This window comes from Drosophila ficusphila, unplaced genomic scaffold (genome assembly GCF_018152265.1).
Source record: "Drosophila ficusphila isolate 14025-0441.05 unplaced genomic scaffold, ASM1815226v1 contig_607, whole genome shotgun sequence".
Taxonomy (NCBI): Eukaryota; Metazoa; Arthropoda; class Insecta; order Diptera; family Drosophilidae; genus Drosophila; species Drosophila ficusphila.
Window position 1 is genome coordinate 1800325 of NW_025064537.1, and position 21524 is coordinate 1821848.

At 41.0% G+C, this 21524-nt stretch overlaps 4 protein-coding genes across 4 annotated transcripts; 2 read left to right on the top strand and 2 right to left on the bottom strand.

Annotated features, from left to right (window-relative positions):
* Positions 1 to 241: 241 nt before the first annotated feature.
* Positions 242 to 873, bottom strand: LOC108102099. Its single transcript, XM_017206753.2, has one exon. It carries the CDS (start codon positions 796 to 798, stop codon positions 433 to 435), a length of 366 nt encoding a protein of 121 aa, XP_017062242.1. The 5' UTR covers positions 799 to 873; the 3' UTR covers positions 242 to 432.
* Positions 874 to 4492: 3619 nt separating this feature from the next.
* LOC108089756 lies at positions 4493 to 6357 on the bottom strand. The gene is given in 3 exon segments (XM_017188263.2): positions 4493 to 5896; positions 5898 to 6183; positions 6238 to 6357. Coding segments are annotated over 2 exon segments (1128 nt in total). The 5' UTR covers positions 6159 to 6183; positions 6238 to 6357; the 3' UTR covers positions 4493 to 5029.
* A 419-nt stretch (positions 6358 to 6776) lies between these two features.
* On the top strand, positions 6777 to 7568 carry LOC108089030. The gene has a single exon (XM_017187165.2). The coding sequence runs from the start codon at positions 6876 to 6878 to the stop codon at positions 7458 to 7460; it is 585 nt and encodes a 194-aa protein (XP_017042654.1). The 5' UTR covers positions 6777 to 6875; the 3' UTR covers positions 7461 to 7568.
* Positions 7569 to 10703: 3135 nt separating this feature from the next.
* Positions 10704 to 14682, top strand: LOC108088828. The gene is given in 8 exon segments (XM_017186835.2): positions 10704 to 11338; positions 11341 to 12028; positions 12085 to 12515; positions 12593 to 12924; positions 13326 to 13851; positions 13913 to 14179; positions 14234 to 14383; positions 14439 to 14682. Coding segments are annotated over 8 exon segments (3150 nt in total). The 5' UTR covers positions 10704 to 10717; the 3' UTR covers positions 14574 to 14682.
* Positions 14683 to 21524: the final 6842 nt, after the last annotated feature.

The following is a 21524-nucleotide window of genomic DNA, read 5'->3' on the forward strand; positions in this document are numbered from 1 at the left end:
TAATCTTAAGCGCCTTCCACTCGCCACAGTTGTCCAGGCCGTGGGCCAACTGTCCCTTACTTCTGTTCAGTCTGCTTGGCTCCAGCCAGCTGAGCAAATATATATAACCATTTTTACCCTTTGCCGCAGGTCCACCTGGCGACTTATGGCCGGCTTATGTGCTCGCAAACCAATTAAAATGGCCAACGGAATTGTAAGACCCCAGACGCGAAGGCAATGCCAGCAAATTAATTTCAAAGGATTACGACTGGGCCTGGAATTGTATTTAGTTGATTCGTTTCGGATATTCGGTCATGGTAAATCAGGGCCTCCAAATGAAGTCCTCTGTGTGTGCCATTTTAAACGTGGGAATTAAGTGGTCGGGTTTCTTGGGTATAAAGTGTCATGTCATTCTGCAACAGCAACTAGCAGCCTTTTCTTGTTTTTGAGAGTCTAGGTAGGGGCTTTCCCTTTACTGTGTTTTGGACTTCTTGTGGATCCAACCATCGGTTCACTGTTGGCTGCTTTTTTCAATACCGCAGATGCTGCCTCGGATCTCTGACGACGGTGCATTTCCACACTCTGGTTAGGATTCAGGTTCCGAAACACGAACCGATTTTCCACGAAGCTTTCATCTTCGTCATCCTCCAGGTTGTTTCGATCCTGTTTAAAAAACTCTTGAGGGCGCTTACCTTTCCATATTTTTATGCCTATTAGGATCAAAAGTCCAATGATCAGTCCAAAAAACTGAAGGTCGTTCTTTAAAAAACAATCCGCCAGCGAATGTATCAAGGAAAGTTTTTCAGTAATCTTAAACATTGCATCAGAATACTTCGTAAGTAAAATTTGTAGCAAAAACTTTCGACTCGTTTCGATAAGTTGCTCGGAATGTACTAAGAAATGTTTGTACATTTCTTTGAGAAATAAGCAAACTAGGAACTTTTAAAACTTCGCTTGCTATGTGTTTATAAAAATGTTTCTAATTACAGTTATTTTATTAGATTTTATTATTATACTTTAGAGCTTCTTATTTTGCGTAAGAAAAGTAATCAATTTTCTTAATTAATCAAAACAAATTTGCATACAAAATAAAATATTGGAACAATTGTTAGAATAATTAAGGCTTGAAATTTTTATTTTTCGATTGAATAAAGAAAAGTTTTAATCCGTTGCAATTTAATTTATTTTGAGTTACTATATATAAGAGAAATAGTAAGAAATCAAGGCTCTGCTCAACAATATCAATGTGGATTTGTCAGAGCTTACTCTTGAAAATTAGTTGTGCTTAACCACTGAAATCGCAGTTTCAGACATCGAAACAAAGTCAAAGGACACAGACTTGTGTACTGTTTACTTTCTGGGAGGACAGTTCTCAAGGACTCAGGATCGGTGACAGACTTATACTTATACTTATTCTGAGCCTGACCGCCACTCGAGGGTTCACGAAGGCTCTTAACCCGCCGCTCGAGGCTGTGGCCAAATCCAAACCACTAAGGAGGGGAAGTGGCATGAAAATAAATTAAAAATGTGTTAGACTCGCACCCACACACCCATACCCCTGCCACACTCACACCCACACATACACACTGGCAGTGTGGACACTTATCCTGGCGGCCGCATACACAGACATATTAAGGAACGTGACTTAGCTGTCCTGCGACAACCACACACTCGCATATAAATTTAGCATGTTATGAAAAATGTATACAAAGTCGGGGGAGTGAGTGAGTGACTAAAGTCCTGACTGAAGGCGCTGCCTTTGTCCAACTGGCACGTAGTCCTGGCCACGCCCAGTCCCGCCGGCGAACGCCCACCGCCTACCGCCTCCCGCTTTTAATGACAAAAGTTATGACGACAAATGACTCGGTTGACTTTCACTACGAAATCAGAGCCAGAGCTCCACAATGGGACCATGAATCACTTCCCGCTGACTTGACTCCGCTCGCAGAATTCACTTTTGCCATTTGGCCGCCTTGATTTGTAGTCGCCGTTAAGAGCGCTCTTCATTTATCATTATGCAAATTATGAATTTAATTTGAACGACGCGAAACGAAACGAAACGAAACGAAACGAAACGCGAACTGGCCGTGCAGCTGCGGTGCAGATAATAATGTAAATGTTTTAATGCTCCACTGATAATTATGCAAGTCTTGCTGCATTGGCGAAAAATTCACGCTCGACCGCAGTCGCCGTCGCTGCGTGCAAATTGAATTTGTTAATCAACTGTATTTAGGCTTAATTGAAAGTGCGGATAGAAGCGGGAAAAACAAGCGCACTTTAAAATTAATTTAAAAAACAGAACAGAACGCTTCTCGGGGGATTTTTCGTAATCAGCAAACACATTTACAAAGTAGTTGTCGACTTGCAACAAATTAATATAATTAAATTGTACATATTTGTCGGGATCAGATAAGCAGGACCTAAATTATTCCGTTTCTGGCATCCATAATTCTAAGTGGCTTATTAGTGTTTGCCTTGGCTTCGATTGGGCAAAGCCAAATTATGTTTTCGACCAATAACCTTTCCAAATTAAATTCAATCCCTGGCACTTCACACTGGTTATTAAATGCAGCCAACTAATTTCGAGCTGCAGGCGAAGGACACACTTCCTTTGAAGCTGTCAAATAAGCCTGAAATGGAAAATTGCATTACAAGTTTGGATGGCTCCTACTTCCCCTTTTCCAGGACTGACTTTAGGTAATGTTAAATTTGAGTTGATAATTAGGCCAAAAGTAAATTGGCTCGAGGCTGCAGCTAGTGTCACGAGATGTCTCGAATTTGTGCCTTTGTTAATAAGCAAAACTGATGTACATCCCACGTGAGTATTATTTACTATGTCGAACATTTGCCTCGGGTTATAGGGCTGCTCAGACTACGTTAATTTGATTTTATTACGCATACGCAGTGTTGTCCAAGCAATAAATACATGTACCTTTAAGTGCTCTGTCCGAAGTTTTCTAGTCCAATAGTGTGTGTGTGTAGATTAGCTATATCTGCACTGCGACAGTTTGAAGCGTGTTTGGCTAAAGTTGATTTACTCCTTTCCAGAGCAGCAATTAATTAGCATGCTTTTGTTTACCCATCCCCCGAACATATTGAATTTACACTTTCAGGTGGCACATAAATTTCCCACTGTTTTGGTTTCAATCTTATGTAGGCCGTTTAGCTATAAGCATGACGTATTAGTTGGCAATCGTTTAAATTTAATAAATCAAGTTAAAGGTCAGTAGAACTAGAAGACATTGCTCAAAGATCAAATACAAAAATGTATAATCAAATATAAATATTTCTCTGCAATTTTCAAAGAACCAAAACGGATGAAAAAGATTGCGAATGAGGCAACTTTTTCTGCCGCAACTTTCAAACTAATTCGTTCGTCGCCGCTTCTATCCGCGTTCAAATTACTTTGGAAATCTTTCTAAAGAAGCCGACGCCTACATATTTCCACCTTTTTTAATATTTTATGCTCTTTATAGGCGCACTGTGGGCTGCATCTGATGGCGTTGCCACTTTTGCCTTTGTGCAATTGCTTTTTGCGGATATTGTTGTTAGTTTTACTTTTGAGATCCGTGTTGGTTTTGCGCTATTTGTTTTTTTTTTTTTCATTGTGCGATGGCGCTTTTGTTTTACACGGCCAGCACTGAGACTGTGGTTTTTGTAGTTGCCGGCTGCTCCGGCTGCCGTGTCCTATTTGTATCCTGTTGGCACTCACAGACACACACCGACACTCAGATACACCGATATACAGACACACACACACACACACATTCTTACACGTTCACTCGCATTTATGTCTATTGGCGCGCGTCCATTTCCATTTCATTTCCGTTATTGCAAAACTTTTCGTATTAAATATATTTTTCTGCCAGCGTTTGTTTCATTTCGAAGCCTTTTTCCTTTTGCGATGCCGTTGTTGTTATTCTTATTGTTGTATTTGTTGTTTTTGTCGTTGTTGTTGTTGGTTTTTGCACTCTAGCAAAGTTGTTTGTTGCTGTTATTTCTGGTACTTTATGCGCCGTGGCCATTATTGCAGTTGTTTCCTTTATTGTACAAGTACAGGCATAAAAATCCCCGTATTTCCATATAAATATTTTGCGCACTCGCCCGCCTTCAGTTCGCCTCATTTATTGTGGCCTACTTACGGACGAGTGTGCTCGGGCCAGCGGCTTACAAATTGACATGCAATTAAATGTAAGCCACAGGCATTTATTATAATTGTTACACCCTTCAGGCCCGCTTTTCCCTCGCTTTCCGCCCACTTTCCACCCGTTTCCCCCATTTCCCACCGCCTTTCAAATAGTGACGCTGATTAGGCAGCTACCAGCTACAAACTAGCGCTTTTGCTGTCGTTCTCTGGCAGCTGCAATTAGCATGCTGCGCTGTAATAAATAAAGTAAAATTAACCACAATACCCCAAACAAAGCGCTCGGCCAAATTGTCCCCATTAATTTAATTTGCAAACAAAAAGTCAGCCGAAAGTTTGCGTTCTATTTTTGGCCGGCTTTACTCGTAGTTTGGATTTTTAAACCATTTATTTCGCTCATCAGTATTTTAAGACTAATCAGATTTCGGCTTTAATTTCGGAAACAAAGTTATTATTATTCCGGCGCATATTATGGTATATTGTTTTTCGTCTGCAATTCACGTGTTTTGTTCTGTTGGAATTGATCAGAAATGCAAATATTTTTTTAATTTACAGCGCCACAGTCCAAATTGGTTTGACCTATTCTTCCAATACTTTATTTATGCTCGCATGTATTTTGCAAAATTGAGCGACCTTTTTTTGCATATTTTATGGGCCAATGCATTTAGAACGTTCATGTGACCACAAATTTTTAGCGCATTTGAATTAATGACACCGAACTTCAGCAAAAAATGTTTAACCGCAAATCAGGTTAGTTTTTATTTCCCTGGTTTTTTGCTTCAAGGCAGTGAGGTTAGAGAAATATAATGAATGTTTAAACTGCTAATTTTCGTTAGTATTTTTTATGTAATTCACTAGCAAGCAATTGGTATTCACTGTTGATTTTCCAGACATGTGATTAACTTTCTAGGAAAGCACAGCATCGCTAAACCAGAAGGACATGCGATCCCCATGTGAAAGTTTCTGTGGAACTTTTATTGAGTGATTCCTTACCACAGAGTCGTATCGTCTAAAGTTTTCATTACCGGCGTTTAGGCGATCGGCCATTTCGGCGGCCTGTTCTTTCAAGGATTGTCTGTAGGATAAGGCCGATTCTGATTGGATATAACTGGGACCGTCCTTTGATTCGGGGAGTACTTTTGAATTGTAGGTAATCGATCTAATCTTATCAGACGTGGGGTCTTCTTTGCCCTTTTTGGATGAAGTTTCTTCTTTTGCATCTTCTTTTTTAGAACCAAGGGTTTCTGCGTCTGAAGTCTTGGATTTCACGGATCGCTGTGAAATGGAATCAGATTTCTGTTGTTTGAGAGATCTCTTAGAATCTGCAACTTTGGTCTTTGAATTGACAGAGCTTTTAGTGCTAATTTTCGAGGCTGTTTCCGATACCTTTGATTTAATTGTGGTGGAGGAAGCCTTAGCTGCTTCAATGGACTTTGTTGGCTTCAATATGGATTTGGGAGTGAGTGAGGCATTTGAAGAGCTTGTATTGGAAACAACAGATGCGGCCTGAGAAATTTTGGAAGCCTTTGTAGCAATGCTGGCCCGACTTGACTTTGAGGCGCTGCTCTCTTTGGAGGCCACACTTAATTCCGATTTGGATGAATTGTTTTTGCCTTCTCCACTCGACTGGCGATTCGACTTCACTGGCATCAAAGTGCGCAGAGATCCTTTTGAAACTGCATCCTGCGAACGGGATTCCTCGGCGAGTTTCACTTTCGAAACGCCTCCTGCATCGATGCGGTCTTTTTCATGAATGGCAGCGGCCTGCTTTTTTGGCCACAGCCATCTCCTCGTTGATGGCCTTGGAAATGGCCACTTCGCCTGACTTCGACTGGTCCAGCTTCGGTTTGCCATCCCGGTAGAGCGAGGCCTTGGAGCCGCCTTCTGCCGACTTTAAATATTCGGGCTTGGCCAAAAACACCGGTGGCGGATACGTAACGCAGGTTGGAATTTTGAATTCGGAGCGAGCACCGCTGTTCGGCGGTCCCACATTGAACGGATTGAAGGGTTCAAGGTCGAGGTCATCGGGAAACATGCTGGCCAGTAATGTTGGCAGTTGCCTGTAGGAAAAATGGTTCATTACCGATATCATCAACTAACGACTACTCACTTGCTTGGGCTGTAATTTAAAAATAAGGCCTGAACGCTTTCCCGTCCTTACATAGGTAAGCCAAACGAGTTTTATCTGTTTTTGGGAGGCTTTTAGGCTAAAAATATTTGAAACAAACTGACACAAAAGTCAGTATATACTGTGCTTTTAGTTCGCCAATAATATATTTTCTTATTTCAACTCAGATATTAAGGTATGAAATACGGCCTGCAATTATTTTACACGTCATTGAAGAGCCAACTTTGTTTATCTCTTATCCAAAAAGTAATCACTTCCCCTTTATTTTGCTTTGCCTTTTTGCGTACTCTGACAGTCTGGGTTGCCCACTTGAAGTTCGTCGTCTTGGCTTAATTAAAAGTGCCTCCTGCTTCTTTTAAGCCTGTGTATCAATTCAGAGAAAACGTGCTGATAAGGTGTGAAGTCCTTTGTCTCTTTTTTTTAATTATGAAACAAAGGCCTGCTTCAAGGAGTTGTTGAACAGGAGATGCATTTGCGGAAGATGATTTCAGAAGGGCGGCTCAGACATTGCTGTCATGGTGCTATTCTGGCAAAATCCAGTAGTTTGATCAACCTTTCGGTGTCCGGTTATTAAAAAAAAAAGTATCGAAATTCTAGAGAGATAAGTAAATCAATTGTTTCGGCATGTCTAGTCTTCAGCGGTCAGCTGGCAGCCCGCAATCGCTTTGCGGTCCACCGCAAGTGCCACAAAACTATGTCTATGGCAGCGGACTAGTTTTCGGTGGCAATGTGTATCCTGTTCTGGTGAACGGTTACCCCATGCAGCCGCCTATGGTCGCTCATCAGGTGGCGGGACAGCAGCGCATTCAGATGCAACAGCGACCGAGGAGTCCGCAGATCCCGGGGAACACACCCATTGTTCTTCCCCAACAGCGGCCATGTCAGTTAAGTGGCGCCCGCGTAGGGACGCGATGTCCTGCGCCCCAGAACACGGCCAAACCGAATCAGGCGAGCTTTGTGAAGTTTCCAGCTCCTGTAGTCAGCCAGCAAATGCGTATGCAACAGCAGCAGCAGCAGCAACTGCAGTTGCAGGCGCAGATTTTCCAGCGACAGCAAATGCTGGCGGCCATGGGGAATTCCTACAGCGATTGCGGCAATTACAACCTGCAACAAAATGCGGGCGAGTCCGAGGGATGGAGTGGCTACGCCATGATGAGTCCCATGGATGCAACTAAGCCCTATTCCTTCGGCTGGGGCCTCACCAATTGAGGCTCTTCTAGTTGTATCTGTGGAAATATTATTTATTTTGAGTTGTAAGGAGTGGAAAACTAATCTAATCAAAATATGGTACTGAGCTTTCTAATCATCCTAAAGGAATTTCCCCTTGGTACAACTTGGCCATAATCTGCAGTGGCTCGTCCGGGATCCGTTTTCTGCACTTCATCGAGCTCTGAGGTTCTCTTTTAGTGGCGGGAGCCTCCTCGACTCGGGGTTGGTTCGTCATTTAGTGGTAAATTTCCGTCTTAGTTGCCAACGAGCGTCAGACGTGACATTTTGCAAATTCCGTTTTCAGCATTTTGTAATCGTTCCGGCATACGTGTGCCACTGAAAGTGGATTCCCCACATCCTAGCTCTGCTTTTCCTGCTTTTTCTCAGGTTGTTCTTGCAACATATATGGGATTGTCGGAGTGTGTGTGTGGCTAAGGGGTTGCTAAGTTGCAACTGGTTCGGCAGTGGCTTCCGATATTTTCACTGGTTTTTCCCGCTCTTGCGATGATACCCTCAATGAAAGCCTTGGTTATACAAGGCCTTTAGATTACTAAAGGAAAAATCATAAAAATTTGTGACACGAAAACAGGGAAAAGTTCGATTCCATACAAATTTTGTATCAAATATAACATGTATTATGTCCTCATAGCATAATTTTATGTAAGGTATTTACCTATTGGTTTGAGAACTTTGAAATTTCTTTCTTTCATTTTATTTACGAACAAAACAAAGTCAATTAATTTTGCCGTTTCGAGTATTTATTTCAATCATTTGTATTGCCACATTTCCCAGCAGGGATACTCAAAATAATTACACATCTGAATGCAGATTTAGAATATATGAATATTCTTGTTTTAAATGTTCTTTTTTTTGGAAGATTATTTCATTTAGCAAATTTCTTGAATTTAATTCATTGTGCAGTTCATTACTTGTCGAACGCAGCTTTTCTTTGGATACCTTTTCAATCAATCATTTGGTTTATTTATTGCGCGAAATACATAAAAATGTAAAAAATGACAATATGTAAAAGCCACACATGGTTACCACGGAAGTTAAGGGTTTTGTGCAAATCTCTTCCCTTCAAAGCTCCCTTCAAAGGGATCAAGTTTCCTGCTTACTGTGATAATTAACGTTATTTCCATAAATAACTTTCTTTGTGGCACGCCTTCGGAGCAAAGCTTCTGACGTCATCAGGATTTGCTGGAGAAAACTCAAGCCGCAAGCTGCATGTTGGCAAACACACACTCGCACACACACATTCTCCACTCTCTAATGATGATCCCCAAAGTCAACTTGCTAAAGTAACACGAGCTCAAACATGCACACACACACTCACACACTCACGCATACACACACTGGAATAGCGAACTCATAAGCACACAGTGGTATTAACGCCATAATTCGTAAGTTACACACACACAGGCGCCGCAAAAGGATTAAGTTATATTAAAGTTGTGAGCACTGCATTTTAAGTTCGCCTCCTTTGACGTTGGCGAATATGCAGGAAGCCAAGGAATTTTTCACTTACTATACGATCTTGGGCGAAAAAGGACCACGCAGGCCGAAAAGTGCGCGATGCAAATTTCAGATGACCCACATTTAAATAATAATAATATTCGGGGCTTGCCGCCCGATTTAAATGCAATATATGGCATAAGTTTACGCATTGCGATCCGCTCTCACGAAATAACCCCTTGGCTTGTATAAATTTGCAATATTTTTATATAGTTGCACGCGCTGCGGTTTTTTTTTCATGAGAGTTACAGGTCAAGTGTTAATTTTTGTTCTCTTATTTTATTTCGTTTTCAGTTTTATTGTTCTTGTCCTCGCTTTTACGTGTGCGCACATTTATGCGAAAAGTTGGCGCAAAAGTTTAATTTAAAAAATGCACTCGCAATGACTTTGACCATCCCGCTAAAAACAACAAAAGTTAAAGCAAACGAAAAGAGCCACAAAACCGACAACTATGAACTGAAAAGTCCTGAAGGTTGCAAGACTGGAAATTAAATCAAATAAATTGACTTTCTTTTGCCTTCAGTTTTGCCCATTTAGATCAATTTACGCTTCGCTTTGTCTTCCAGGATTTCATTAATTACCATCTAACAGATTTGCGTTTTATTCTTGGGCTTTCTTGGTACTAAAAGTGAAGAAATGCTTAAGCAAAATTAAATTTCAAGTGTATAAGTTCAAAGCAGTTCCACAATTCGTTCCACATTCTCAGTAAAGCCAAATTAGAGTACCTTGTCTGATTAAATTGGATGTGTGGCTGCAACTGGCAGTGGAAACACGTCGAATTTAATTCGTAACCTGTCATATAATATTCAAGCTGCTGCTTAACACTTTTGCCGAAATATGGTTTACGACCCCACGGTGGCTAATAAAACTTATATGTCTGGGAGTCGTAAAACCCGCGCAGCAGCACAGTTCCAGACTAAATGGCATGCGATTTTTAGGCCAGACTTTTCGGAATTTGCGGAGGCGCACGGAACCGGAGCAGCCAACTTGTTGAAGTGTTTATTGTTTAGAGTCCCGCGGCGTCGGCATCGGAATACATAAAACATTTTTTCGTTTTAAATAAAAGATACGCAGATGAGGGTCCTGGAGAGCGGGTAAGTAAACTCTTCAACTTCTGCACGGTTTGCGTGGGTGCCTGAAAATTGGATACGCATCTCCAGTCTGAAGTATGTTTCGCAGACAGTTGTTCAGGGGTTAAGACGTGGAATCGCGTTCCATCTTCTCGAAATTAGTTCGGGGCGTCTAGAGTTGACTTGCATTAAAATTCGATATGTGTGCGAAGGAGTGGCTTTATGTGAAATGACACGGGGAAAAGACTTCACTTGGGGATGGTGAACTAAGCCGCATATTAAACAGATAATTTATAATACATATAAATAATAAATAATAATAATAATAACAATAATATAACTGTTATACATATACATACATAGATATATATGCATATATATTCAATTTAATTTATAATATCTCCATCAAGTAACAATTCCTTGAAAATTAAACTGGCAGAAGTTAAAAAACAGTTGAGATAAGAATAGTTATTTTAAAAACGATTCCAACCGTTGGTCAATCTAAGTTCTGTGTTATTTGGAAGGCATTTTTTATTGTACGAGTATTTCCCGAAGTGAAAGTTTGTTGATGTTTTAAGAAAAAGAGAAATCTCTGTCTCAAGTGCCAAACTTACGAAATTAATCTTATGATCTTCCCCAGTTTGCTTCATCACACTTATATTTTAGTTTAAAATGGACAGAATTAGCGTTATGGGCCGAAATAAGCTCCGTCGAACTGCTCGGCAACCACGGAGAAGGCGTTCAACCGGAGGAGTGGAGGAAGTCCCGACCACTACACCCAAAAATCTGATTGTAGATACATCCTCGGAGCATAAGACCTTGAAGCAGCGGGTGTTCCTGTACATTCAACTCAACGAACTGACGAAGCTCCCAAAGACGGAGTATCCGTTGGAACTGCATCTCTACCATCCAAAAAACACGCTGCAGAAGATGCAGGAAAAGTACACCACGGAAACCATCATCTACCAAAACGAATTCAACTTGCAGAAACCCGTTTTCGCTTTGGGAGTGATGCAGGATGACATCGATGAAATGAATACTTTCAGCGATCAACCGCTGGTGATTTCCCTCTACCAAAGAATTCCCAGGCGACGCAAGGGATCCAAATTAAAGTCGGTTGGGGTAACTCCGGAGGCTTCCGAAAATAGTGAAGGTGTTCCCATAAAACCCAGGAGATCGAGTATGAAGAATTCAGAGCGGGTAAGCGAGGAGTTCGGGGAGGAAGGAATAGGTGGTATTTTCTTGGAGGAAAGACTGGAGCTTCTGTCCCGAGGTCACTGCGATCTGCTTCAGCTCTTTTCCAGCGGCGTCGCTTTATAAGCGACATTACCATATTCCTGTACCCGGAGTTTGAAAACCTTTCGGAAGCAGCGTCCACTGAGAAAATCACCACCTGCAGCCTTTGGCACATGTACTCCATTCTGCCCATTCTGAAGAACTTTAACTTCACCAATTTGGCGTTCATGACCCTGGAATCAATTTACAATGCTCCCGGGGATCTGCATTCCCAATCCGCTGAGCTGGGACTCAGTGTATCCTTTCGTTCAAGAGAACCAGAAGACGAGGATGGCACTTTAAAAGTGATTCCATTGTGCACCTACTCAGGATTCATGTCGCAGATCATCAGCGACCAGAACACAAGCATCGTTTGGGAGAACATAAAAAGGGATCTGAATCCCGACATGCACAAGTGTTCCAACCAGATGGATACCAACTCGAGGGTGCAGCTGCCAAGGCTCTTTCGCATGTTGCTCTGGGAACAGGACGTCGACTTTCAGATCCCAAGTATCGATCCTGTGTGCGATTCCGCCTTGATCAACAACTCCCTTCATCGCTTTGTGCTCAACGAGGATATGCGAAAGATCCTCGAAGAAGCTGTTGTGCACAATGACTACGAGTTGTTGTTGGAACTTTACCAAGAGACACCTAGCAATGTCCTTTACCAGGGAGTCCTTAACCCGAGCATCTTTGGGTATCCAGGAGGTAAGCAAAAGGAACTTCTTATCCCTTTGATATTTATATTTTCAATGATCCATCAGTCAACTATTGCCGCTTTGCAACCCAGTTAAGCCCCCTTATCGTACCTGAAATTACAAGTGAACCGCTTGTGCAAGGACCAATGTTCTGCACCTTCAAGATCTGCTTTTTTCAGCCAATTTGCGAGCGCAATGAACCCCTCGACAAGTTCAATGAGAGCCTCCTCAAAAGGTCAAAGCTGCGAAAATGCTTCGATATGGAGTTCCTGAAGGAGGACGAGGACGACGTGGATGTCTTGCTGGAGCTCTATCGCTCCTTCGATGATCTCATCTCCGATACAATTGCCTTCATAATTAACAAAGGTGTGAAGGAAATCAAGGAGAAGAAGGAGTTCTTTTGCTGCCAACTGGGCAACCTCTGCAATCTGGTGCTGAAAATCTGCAGCTGCGATTTTAACGTGCGAATGCCAACGACCACAAACATAGAATTCAGAGTAAGTTATTTCTATTTTGTTATATTGGGTCCTAATTTGTTCATTATAATTTAATTACTATAATTCCTTGTTTTTAGGAAATGCTGACACATATGTACCAGGAACTGATGGATCGCATTGAGGGTATTTTGACTGCCTGCAGCTGGAAAAACAGCTGCGATGTTGCAACTCGGAGCGAATTCTGGGACCACAGCTTGAACAGGATGATGAATGAAATGCGACTGGCCAGCAACACTGGCCAGCGGGACTTGGCCATACAGATTTACGAGGAGATCGACAAATCCACTTTCAACCGAATCATTTTCGATTTTGTAACCCTGCTCAACAGCGTCGAAACCTTGCGATTCGAGCAAGCCGCGAAATACTTCAGCACACCGCGAACGACTGATTGGAGTGGAAATTATTTCACGTGAGTTAACATAAAAAGATTTTTATTGAAAGCCAGAAAAAATAATTAGGCCAAATTATACCAGAAATATATTATTAACTTTTTTTTTTATATATATATTTATCAAAATAGTTTTGAAAAATATTTATTTTAATTATATCGCTTTCTGCGACTTTATTTTGTCTATAATATCTTTGGTCAGGGTTCACTATTTATCTTTTAAAAAATTTTAAATTAAGGAAGAACCTAAAATAACGTACAAATCTTATGTATTTATTTTCTGAACGCAAGAACCTTAACCAATTCAGCCTTCAGCTCCAAATCTGAGTAACTGGTTTCGGATGTCGGGCACCCAACTTAAGCATTTTCTCTTGCTTTGTTTAAAACACTTATTTTGTCATCTATATTCCCTAATAGCGCAGATTGCTTTTGCAGCTCTATATCAACTACATGATAGATTTAAAATCGTCCGATGAAGAAGTGGTGGCCTCTGCAAAATCCAATATGATCGAAGCTCTGCGACAGTTCGCCTATAAAAACAGTTTGGAAAGTGAGATCTGGATCCTGTTGTACTGCTTCTACAAGCAAGAAAATTATTTGCCGGGAATGGAGTTCACGCGGTGGAAGTTTCTGAATCTTATTCAGATATCCTCCAAAGAACTAAATTTCATTCCGTGTTCTTTTTACGAACTATACCTGCCGCTCTATTTTGAAATGAATAGCTCTTGCTCCCCGATGATTTTACATTTCTATCCCGTTTTCAAACTATTCACTCGTTTGGGAGCATATGCATTTGCGGAAGCTGTATTTTATGAAATGGAACAGTGTTTTACTGCAGCAGAGGGATATCTTATCAAGACTACTTTAAAGATTCTACAGCAACAGATTGATAGCAATTTTAAGGTGGTTACTATGCCAACGGACAATAGTGTATCGGGAAAGTTAATGGTAAGATAAACTATTTTCCTAAAAAACAGAACGAAATTACGTATTTTGGATACATAATTAGAAATGTTACCAACTGCACATTAACGGAAGTGTCGAGTATTCCCGAGGACGCTGTGATGAAGCCATGAAATACTTTCAGAATTTATTAACTCTCACTGAACCGAGTGATTGGTTTCTATTTAAACTGAGTTTTCTGCGCCTCGGAAAATTGGCCTTTGCAAGGGGTCAATATGAGCTCTCCGAAAAGGCCTACGATGCTTGTGAACCTTCCTCCCACAAACAAAGGCACTTTATAATAAACTATGGAAAGGGACTGGCACTCTATCATGTTAGTTTGTATTAGGTAAAATATATTTTGGTTACTTTACATTACTTTTCTTAGCTTAATCGTCTGGAAGAAGCTATTCCCTTTCTTTCTCGTTGCACTGAAGCCAACATTTTTGTTCCCGATGTCTGGGGATATTTGGCCACCATAAACATTAGACTGAACCGGAATAAAACTGCCCTCGAATGCTGGAAAATGGCCAAAATGGTATGTATTTATGTATTGAAAAATACTCAGTAATATAAAGTACTCTTCCTAAAAGCAACCTGAATTAAGCATCAGCAAGAAAGTTTATGCCGAACTGGATAAGATTCAAATCTCAGATGTTCATCTGCTGGTAGATGATGATGGAAACCCCGCGGAAAAGCTCTCGAAAATGGACTTCATTACTTTGTAACTAAGCCAAACTAAATATTTTAAGCAAGCACGAGAAAATATAAAGTTCGGCGACAGGTGAAGCGGTCCTAAGCAAACACATCCGGAGTCACGCCTTTCATCAAGTTTTAGCAACGTTTATCACTTAAATTTAGTGCCCTACATCTGGGCAAAATTAAGTATACGCACACGCACATGTTAACACGGTATTTCGGTCCCTCGATGTCCTTCGCCTGCCTCGACGACCGGGCGCTTGTCAAAATTTTAGCCGCAGAGCGGCAGCACAAACGTGAATATGCCAACACAATGCATTTTTGGCCAAGGGCAAACCGCCACAGCAATAGCAACAACAACAAAACCAACAGCACAGAACAGAAACAAGTGAGATACGTAGTTAAACCCTTTTGGCCAACACTCAACCCATGACAGGTGTTTGCTCTGCAAAGCGTTTCAGGGGTACGTCGACTTTGGGGAGTAGCTTGTCTTGCCAAAAGGAATCAGAGCCTTACAATACCATTGATATCATAGTTAGTATTCCTTTTGTGAAGATAACTTAATTATTACATTTTCACAAAGTGCTGTTACGAATGTTTTCTTTTCTTTTTTGCATGAACTATTTTGACGAAGTGAAAACAAATTATGCGATTCCCACTTTTTTAATAGAAATTTGTTTAATTAAATTGAACACCACTTTTATACGATTTAGCCGATGTTCCAAATTTAATTCGGATTCCAAATGATGTTTAATTACTGAGTTTTTCTATTGAAATATAAAGTGCTACTTCAGCTTTGTCTATTTTCCGTTTTCATTGGTTATTAATCAATGTTTTATTGGCTATATTTATTGATAGTTATTTACTGATGGTATTGCTTTCCAAATCCAGAATCTGTTGTTTAGTGAATGAGAATTAATAATTTGATTTTAAATTTGAATCTTTCGACCTATGTTTGATTAGTATTTATTATACACAATAAATCAATAATAATTTAAAGTTTGAAAATGTTTACAACTTAATCTATTCAACTGTCGTGCTCAAACATTTCAAAACTTTGTTTAATTTCAACTCCTGCAGTAGTTAGAAAGTAAGTGTTTTAAGTAACGCTCTTTAAAGGGCATCAAGCATTCGATTCTGTGGCCTGCGAACGTGGTTCTGTTGTTGTTTACCTGGCTGCGAGTGCTCTAAAATCCGCTTTGACAGCTCGGCTGTCAGCTCAACTCAAACCAAGCCGTTGGGGCGTCGGTCTGGAGATCGGGTGTGGGGGCGAAGGATGCTGTACACTTTTTTGCTTGTCTTGTTTGGGGCAGACCCTCAACTACATATGCTAATGACGAGCCAGTCGACGGGGGGCGGGCCGTGGGCGTGGCAGCCACTCAGCTCGGGCTTTTGAGCTAGTTTAAGGCCAACAACTCTCGCCTGCCGGGCACAAACATACCCATACAGCCATACACACAGAGGTACACTCAGGTACACCCACAGGTACACAGAACTACACACGGGGACCCACAACACATCGGCTTCATCAAAATGAAATTTGTGAGCAAACACATAAAGTGAATCAAGTAAGCAAGCCAGGTAGTCGGGGCACATGCTGCTAATGTTTTAAGACGGCTTTAAAATGCGTTTCAGTTCTGGGTTCTCCACTCTCCTGTTTTCCTGTTTCCTGTTCCATCCACATCACGCATACGACCCGTGGGCCCTGGCGAAAGGAAGCTTTTGTCGCCCGAGCCAACAAAATCAATTAGACACATGCATTTACATACTCCGATTGCAGATGCCATCCAGAATATCTGCACTCCACCGCCACTCCACCGGCCCGACGAAACAACAATTGCAATTTAATGTGCTGCCTGCGCCTGCTAATGATAATGTTGTTATGTGCCTATTATGGCTGTTGTTTGTGGCATCTGCGGGGTTGTGGAGCTGTGGAGCTCTGGAGCTGGGGTTCCTGTTTCGAGCCCGGCTGCGAACACATGTCATTAGCATTTGCATTATGCGAACTTTGCTGTCTGACAGCACTCAAAGTGATGCAGTTAGGCGACTGCACCCGTGGGCATTCGCCCCCCACAAAACAACACCAAATGAAATTAAAGCTGGACCCAAATGAGACCGAAATTGATTGGTAAAACGGGGAACAAGGACATGATACTGATAGCAAAACTGACATGCTGGGTATTATCTAGCTTGCTGGTGGTAAAAATCCTCTTTTTTTTGAATAAATAAAGGTTGTTTGCTTCTGAACTATATTAGTTTTTAAGTTACGTATTGTGTAAGTATTAATTAGAAATTTCCAGCAAGAGATTTCTCAAATTTACGCTTATATAATTTCATGTTCAATTGAATCCAATAATGTTGATTGCCAAACATGAAACGAATCCCTTTCATATGCTAAAACATAGCATTCAAGCCATGCCAATAAGCAGGATGGCCCAAACGGAATACTAAACTTTGCTCATGACTTGCATACACGGCGCACTTGCTCCAAATATTAATCCGTATGAATTTCATATGCCGAAATTCCAAAACAAGGCCGAGTGGCAAGCCTGGCTCAACCTTGAGCATTTGGGGCAGGATGCGGCGTTTGGTGTGGAGTGTGGAAACCTGTAGCAATTTCTAATCAAAATATGCGATGGACAGGCTAATATGCAAATACCGTGTAAGCAGCTCAGTCGCAAAGGAGCTCAGCTTAATACCAAAATAGCTCAGCTCGTTTTCCAGCCACCGCACATATCTTCGGCTACCCGGCTAATAACACAGCCACAGGGAAAAATTCGAAAAAAGATGGAAATCGGTGGGGAAAACTACAACAGCTGCGTACGCTGCCCTGAAAAGTATGCAAAGATTTCGCCCTGAATTAAGTTGGCAAAGAGCTAACGTGAAATTCACACCACAATGCCTCCAGGACGAGCCGAGGGAGCCTCGAATGTTTGCCGGGGTGCGACATGAAAATTTCATTTGAAATTGAATATGAAAAAAGCGATGCCTCGTGTGCGCCGCCTGTGCGACAGCTGCTGCAATTGACAATTATTATTATTGTCAGTGCGAATGAGAGAGGTGGAAAGGGGATGAGGCAGGGGGAGAGGAATGAGGGGGAGGGAAGGGGGCATGGTTGGTATTCATATGACAACCGTGTGGCTCATAACCAAGCGCCCAAAATGCCTCGACATCCGTCGGCTTCAATAAAATTCAATGGTCGCATTAAAATCATTTAAATTCTATTGTTTTGTTTGCTTTTTCCTTGGCTCACCGGATTTCCATGTATTTCTTTACGACTGTCAACCGCACACGTACACATACACATACACACTCACTCACGCACACGCAAACTTACGCACACGGAGTGTGGCAAGCTCGGCGAATGCCGCATAAGCTGTTTTCGCTGCGGATTTAGGCGATATCAGCAAATGCATATTTAATGGGCCCGCGATCAATAAGATGTGAGGTGTGGTGCTTCCCCTCCGTCGATTAATGCATTTTAAGGCGGCAAGGGACTTAAGGACTTAAGGATGGCAGGGGAAATTTAAAAATTATAATACTGTATTTTTTTATAAAATCATGAAGGTAAAGTGGAAATCGGTCTTTAAATTCTCTTTAATATTATAAACTTAGGTAACAAAAATAGTATTCTCTTTAATATTAAAAACTTTAAGGAAATAGTGGTAGGAATGAAAAAATTAAACTGTTTAGTCTTTTTATAAACATGGTATTATATTATCAATAACAAAATATCATCAAAATAAGACATTAAAATCTTAGTAAAAAAATCTTATTAAATATCAAAAGAATCTTGTTACTTATGGAAATATATTTGTGGGATGATATTGAATCCAAGACGTACTTAGCAAGTGAAGTGATTCTTTGAACATACTAATTACATAACAAAACATAAAACTCTATTCCTTTAAAATATCGATAAAGATTTCTTTAAACACGCTTCCCTCACTTTCACTTCAACCGATAACCCCCGATTAAATTTTCAAATCGCGAAACGAAATCGTTGGCGTCATTTAAAAATCATAACTGCCAAATCCGAGTGGCACGTTCGGCATCTGTTCCTGCTCCCTTTCTCCCCCTCAAACATCTCAGGTGCGATTCCATCGGTAACCCCGTCCTTTGGCCCTTGTGCTCCGGTGTTTGCAAATTCTCAACTGCCAAAAAAAACGCGAGTACGAAACACGTTGAACGCACAACGCGCGCAAATGCGAAATGGAGAGGGGAAAAGGGTTTTCTGGCTTTCCCCAGGATCTGTCTTGTTTGCATAATGCCAAGCAGTCAACACCCACCCACCCACACAAGCACCCACACACTTACATGCTGCTGAGGAAAAAATAAGTCAGCGGTTTTCATTTTACAATTTGATAGCCGAATAAGAATTTTCTGCTGACAGAAGTCGCGGCAAAAACCGTTTGGCAAAGGATTTCCACTTTTGTGCGGTTGATTTGTTTGTTGATTTGCGTAAGTAACGTTTGAGGGGCGTCACCAAGCCCTAAATCCTTTATGGCCAAGTTGCCTTACGTTTGTCGCATTTATAAATTATTTAAAGTGGCAACGCGCCAGCTCAGCTGGCTTGGTGAATGTGTGCGCTGACCATCATTGACCCCGTGACCCCAAAAGCAACTAAGCAAACAAACGCGGGCCCTCTTAAATACACAGAAAAAAACTAGGTATTAAAAAAGTTTTTAAAAGTTATTATTCCTTTATGTGTCTGTGCTCTTCATTAAATTATGCATTTACTTATAACAAAATATTAGAGAAAAACATCTTTAGAATATTGGCAAAGGTTTGGTGAAATGAGCCTAGTTCAATTATAAATTTTCAAATATTAACCATGTGCCCTTCAAATGGTATAAGTATTATATATTAAGAATGAAATAAAGTAAATTAAAATTAATCTTCAGAAAGGGATTTTGTTCACAAGTTGTCTGCTTACTACAAAAGTACCACTGCTATAATTATTTAAATTGTAAATGATTGTAATTAACTAGCCTCCCTTTAAATATCCCGCTGTAGTTCGATTTAAAAAAAATGGCTTTTGGAGCTTTCTATCCAAAAATAATAGATGCTTATAATTAATAACAGTTAGACTATTCCAATTACGCAAATAACAGATATTATAGAAGTAATCTCAAGACTTGCTGAAATGTAACTATTTTTAATACAAACGCAGCTTATTATGAAATCTTTAAATACATATTTCTCAAAGTGTACGCACAGGCAGATGGACCAGTGACATGAGAGACCATAAACAGTGGCTAAACAAGGTGCTTAAATTATGCCACAAGATCTGAAAACCGGCTGTAAATAACAAGCCGGACCTGCAGCCCTGCCCGCCCACTTCCTTCCGCCCCCAAACTTATCCCCCTCTCCCCTCTCTTTCATTCTCCTCCAACATTGGGGACATGCATTCATATTTATGGTTGTCTATCTGTGGCCCGTCCACTTCCCCTCGTCCTTTTGCCCCTCATCCTTCTGCCCCCGTTGACAAGGCCATGCGTCGCCTGCCACAAACTGTAGCCACTGCCGCCCGGCAGGACCCTTATCCTGCGAGTCCTGGCTTGTTGCTAGTTGTTGGTCTCATGGCTGGATGACTTTGGTTTCGAGAAATCAACGAGTGTGTGTGTGTGGTCCTGTGGCTGTGCGATATTTGCTCGAGTGTTTGTATTTGCTTAGCGCTACTCAGCTGGTTGCAGTCCACAAACACACATGTGGATATCGGCGGCCAGCGTTTAACTTCTGGTGCAAAGCCATCGCTGCGATTTCGGCGGTTTGCCGGGTAATGAAAAGCTGCGGCTCAGGTTTCCGGCTTGCAATCTTCTTGAGGCTTTCTGGTGGTGTACTGAGCAAAAAGAAATATGTATAATATTTACGTACCCATCAAAAAGCTTCAAGTTGTATTTAATATATGTCTAAGCTTTGTATTCCATTAAGATGAGAAAAGTATAGATGCGATATTGCAAAATAAGCTAAACGTGATTACAAATATATAAACCGGAGAGAGTGTGATTTTAGTCTCTCTCTGGTTTATACTATGCTACTATGCATTAAATTCAAAAATGCATAACTTTACTTGAAATACCAGTTTATTCTTCATCTGATGTTTTTCTATTTTTGCGCACAGAATTTATTTAGCTTCTTATCTTTTTTGGCACCTAAAGCCAGAGTTTAAAATGAGTTATATGGCGATTTATTTAAAATGAACACTCACAAAAAAGCTGAATTAGTTTTTATACCCGGTTTGTTAAATTAATTTCAACCAGTTACGTATTTAACTATTGGTCAAATATAATTATATATTTCTATTGGTCTATAAACTTATCTAGTTTTTTAGATTTTGGATAATTTATATATTTTTCTTAGTGCATTCCCCTGCCATTCTTTTTATGGGTGCGGTTAGCACCTGTCTGCCCGAAAATCGGTCTTCCTTCCTTCCTGCACAAAGCGATTTTAATTAAAATCGGATTCAGCATAGACGATTTCCGGAAATTTAATTGCGTGTGGCTGCAAACTTTGTTTACATTGTGTGCAAGCCGTTCAACCAGTGTCTTTGATCTAGAGATCCCCACATCCTCATCCTCCTGCCCAAGGAGACACTCGAAGCAATAGCTGTCAGCTGCCCAAAAACAATATAAACTACATGGCAATCGGGGCGGAGTGTCAGATGTTCGGATGGTCGAGAGCGAATGGTGGCAAAGATAAAAAATAATAAAAATTCATAAATGAATGCTTGAGCGCTTCTTGACACACGGAAGTTGGCCACCGGATGTGTTGGATATGAATGTGTGTGTCTGTGTGGATGTGCGGTCCTTGAGCACAATGGCTCCTGTCGTAGTATATGTGTGTGTGTGTGTGTGGACTTTTAAGTGTAAGTGTGAGAGAAGGGGAAGCAATCACAATGCGAAAGACAAACGTCCTGCTGACTTGTCTTTGTGCCTGAATTTTTGGTGTTGTTAGCAGTTCCGGCTTTGGCCAGCAAA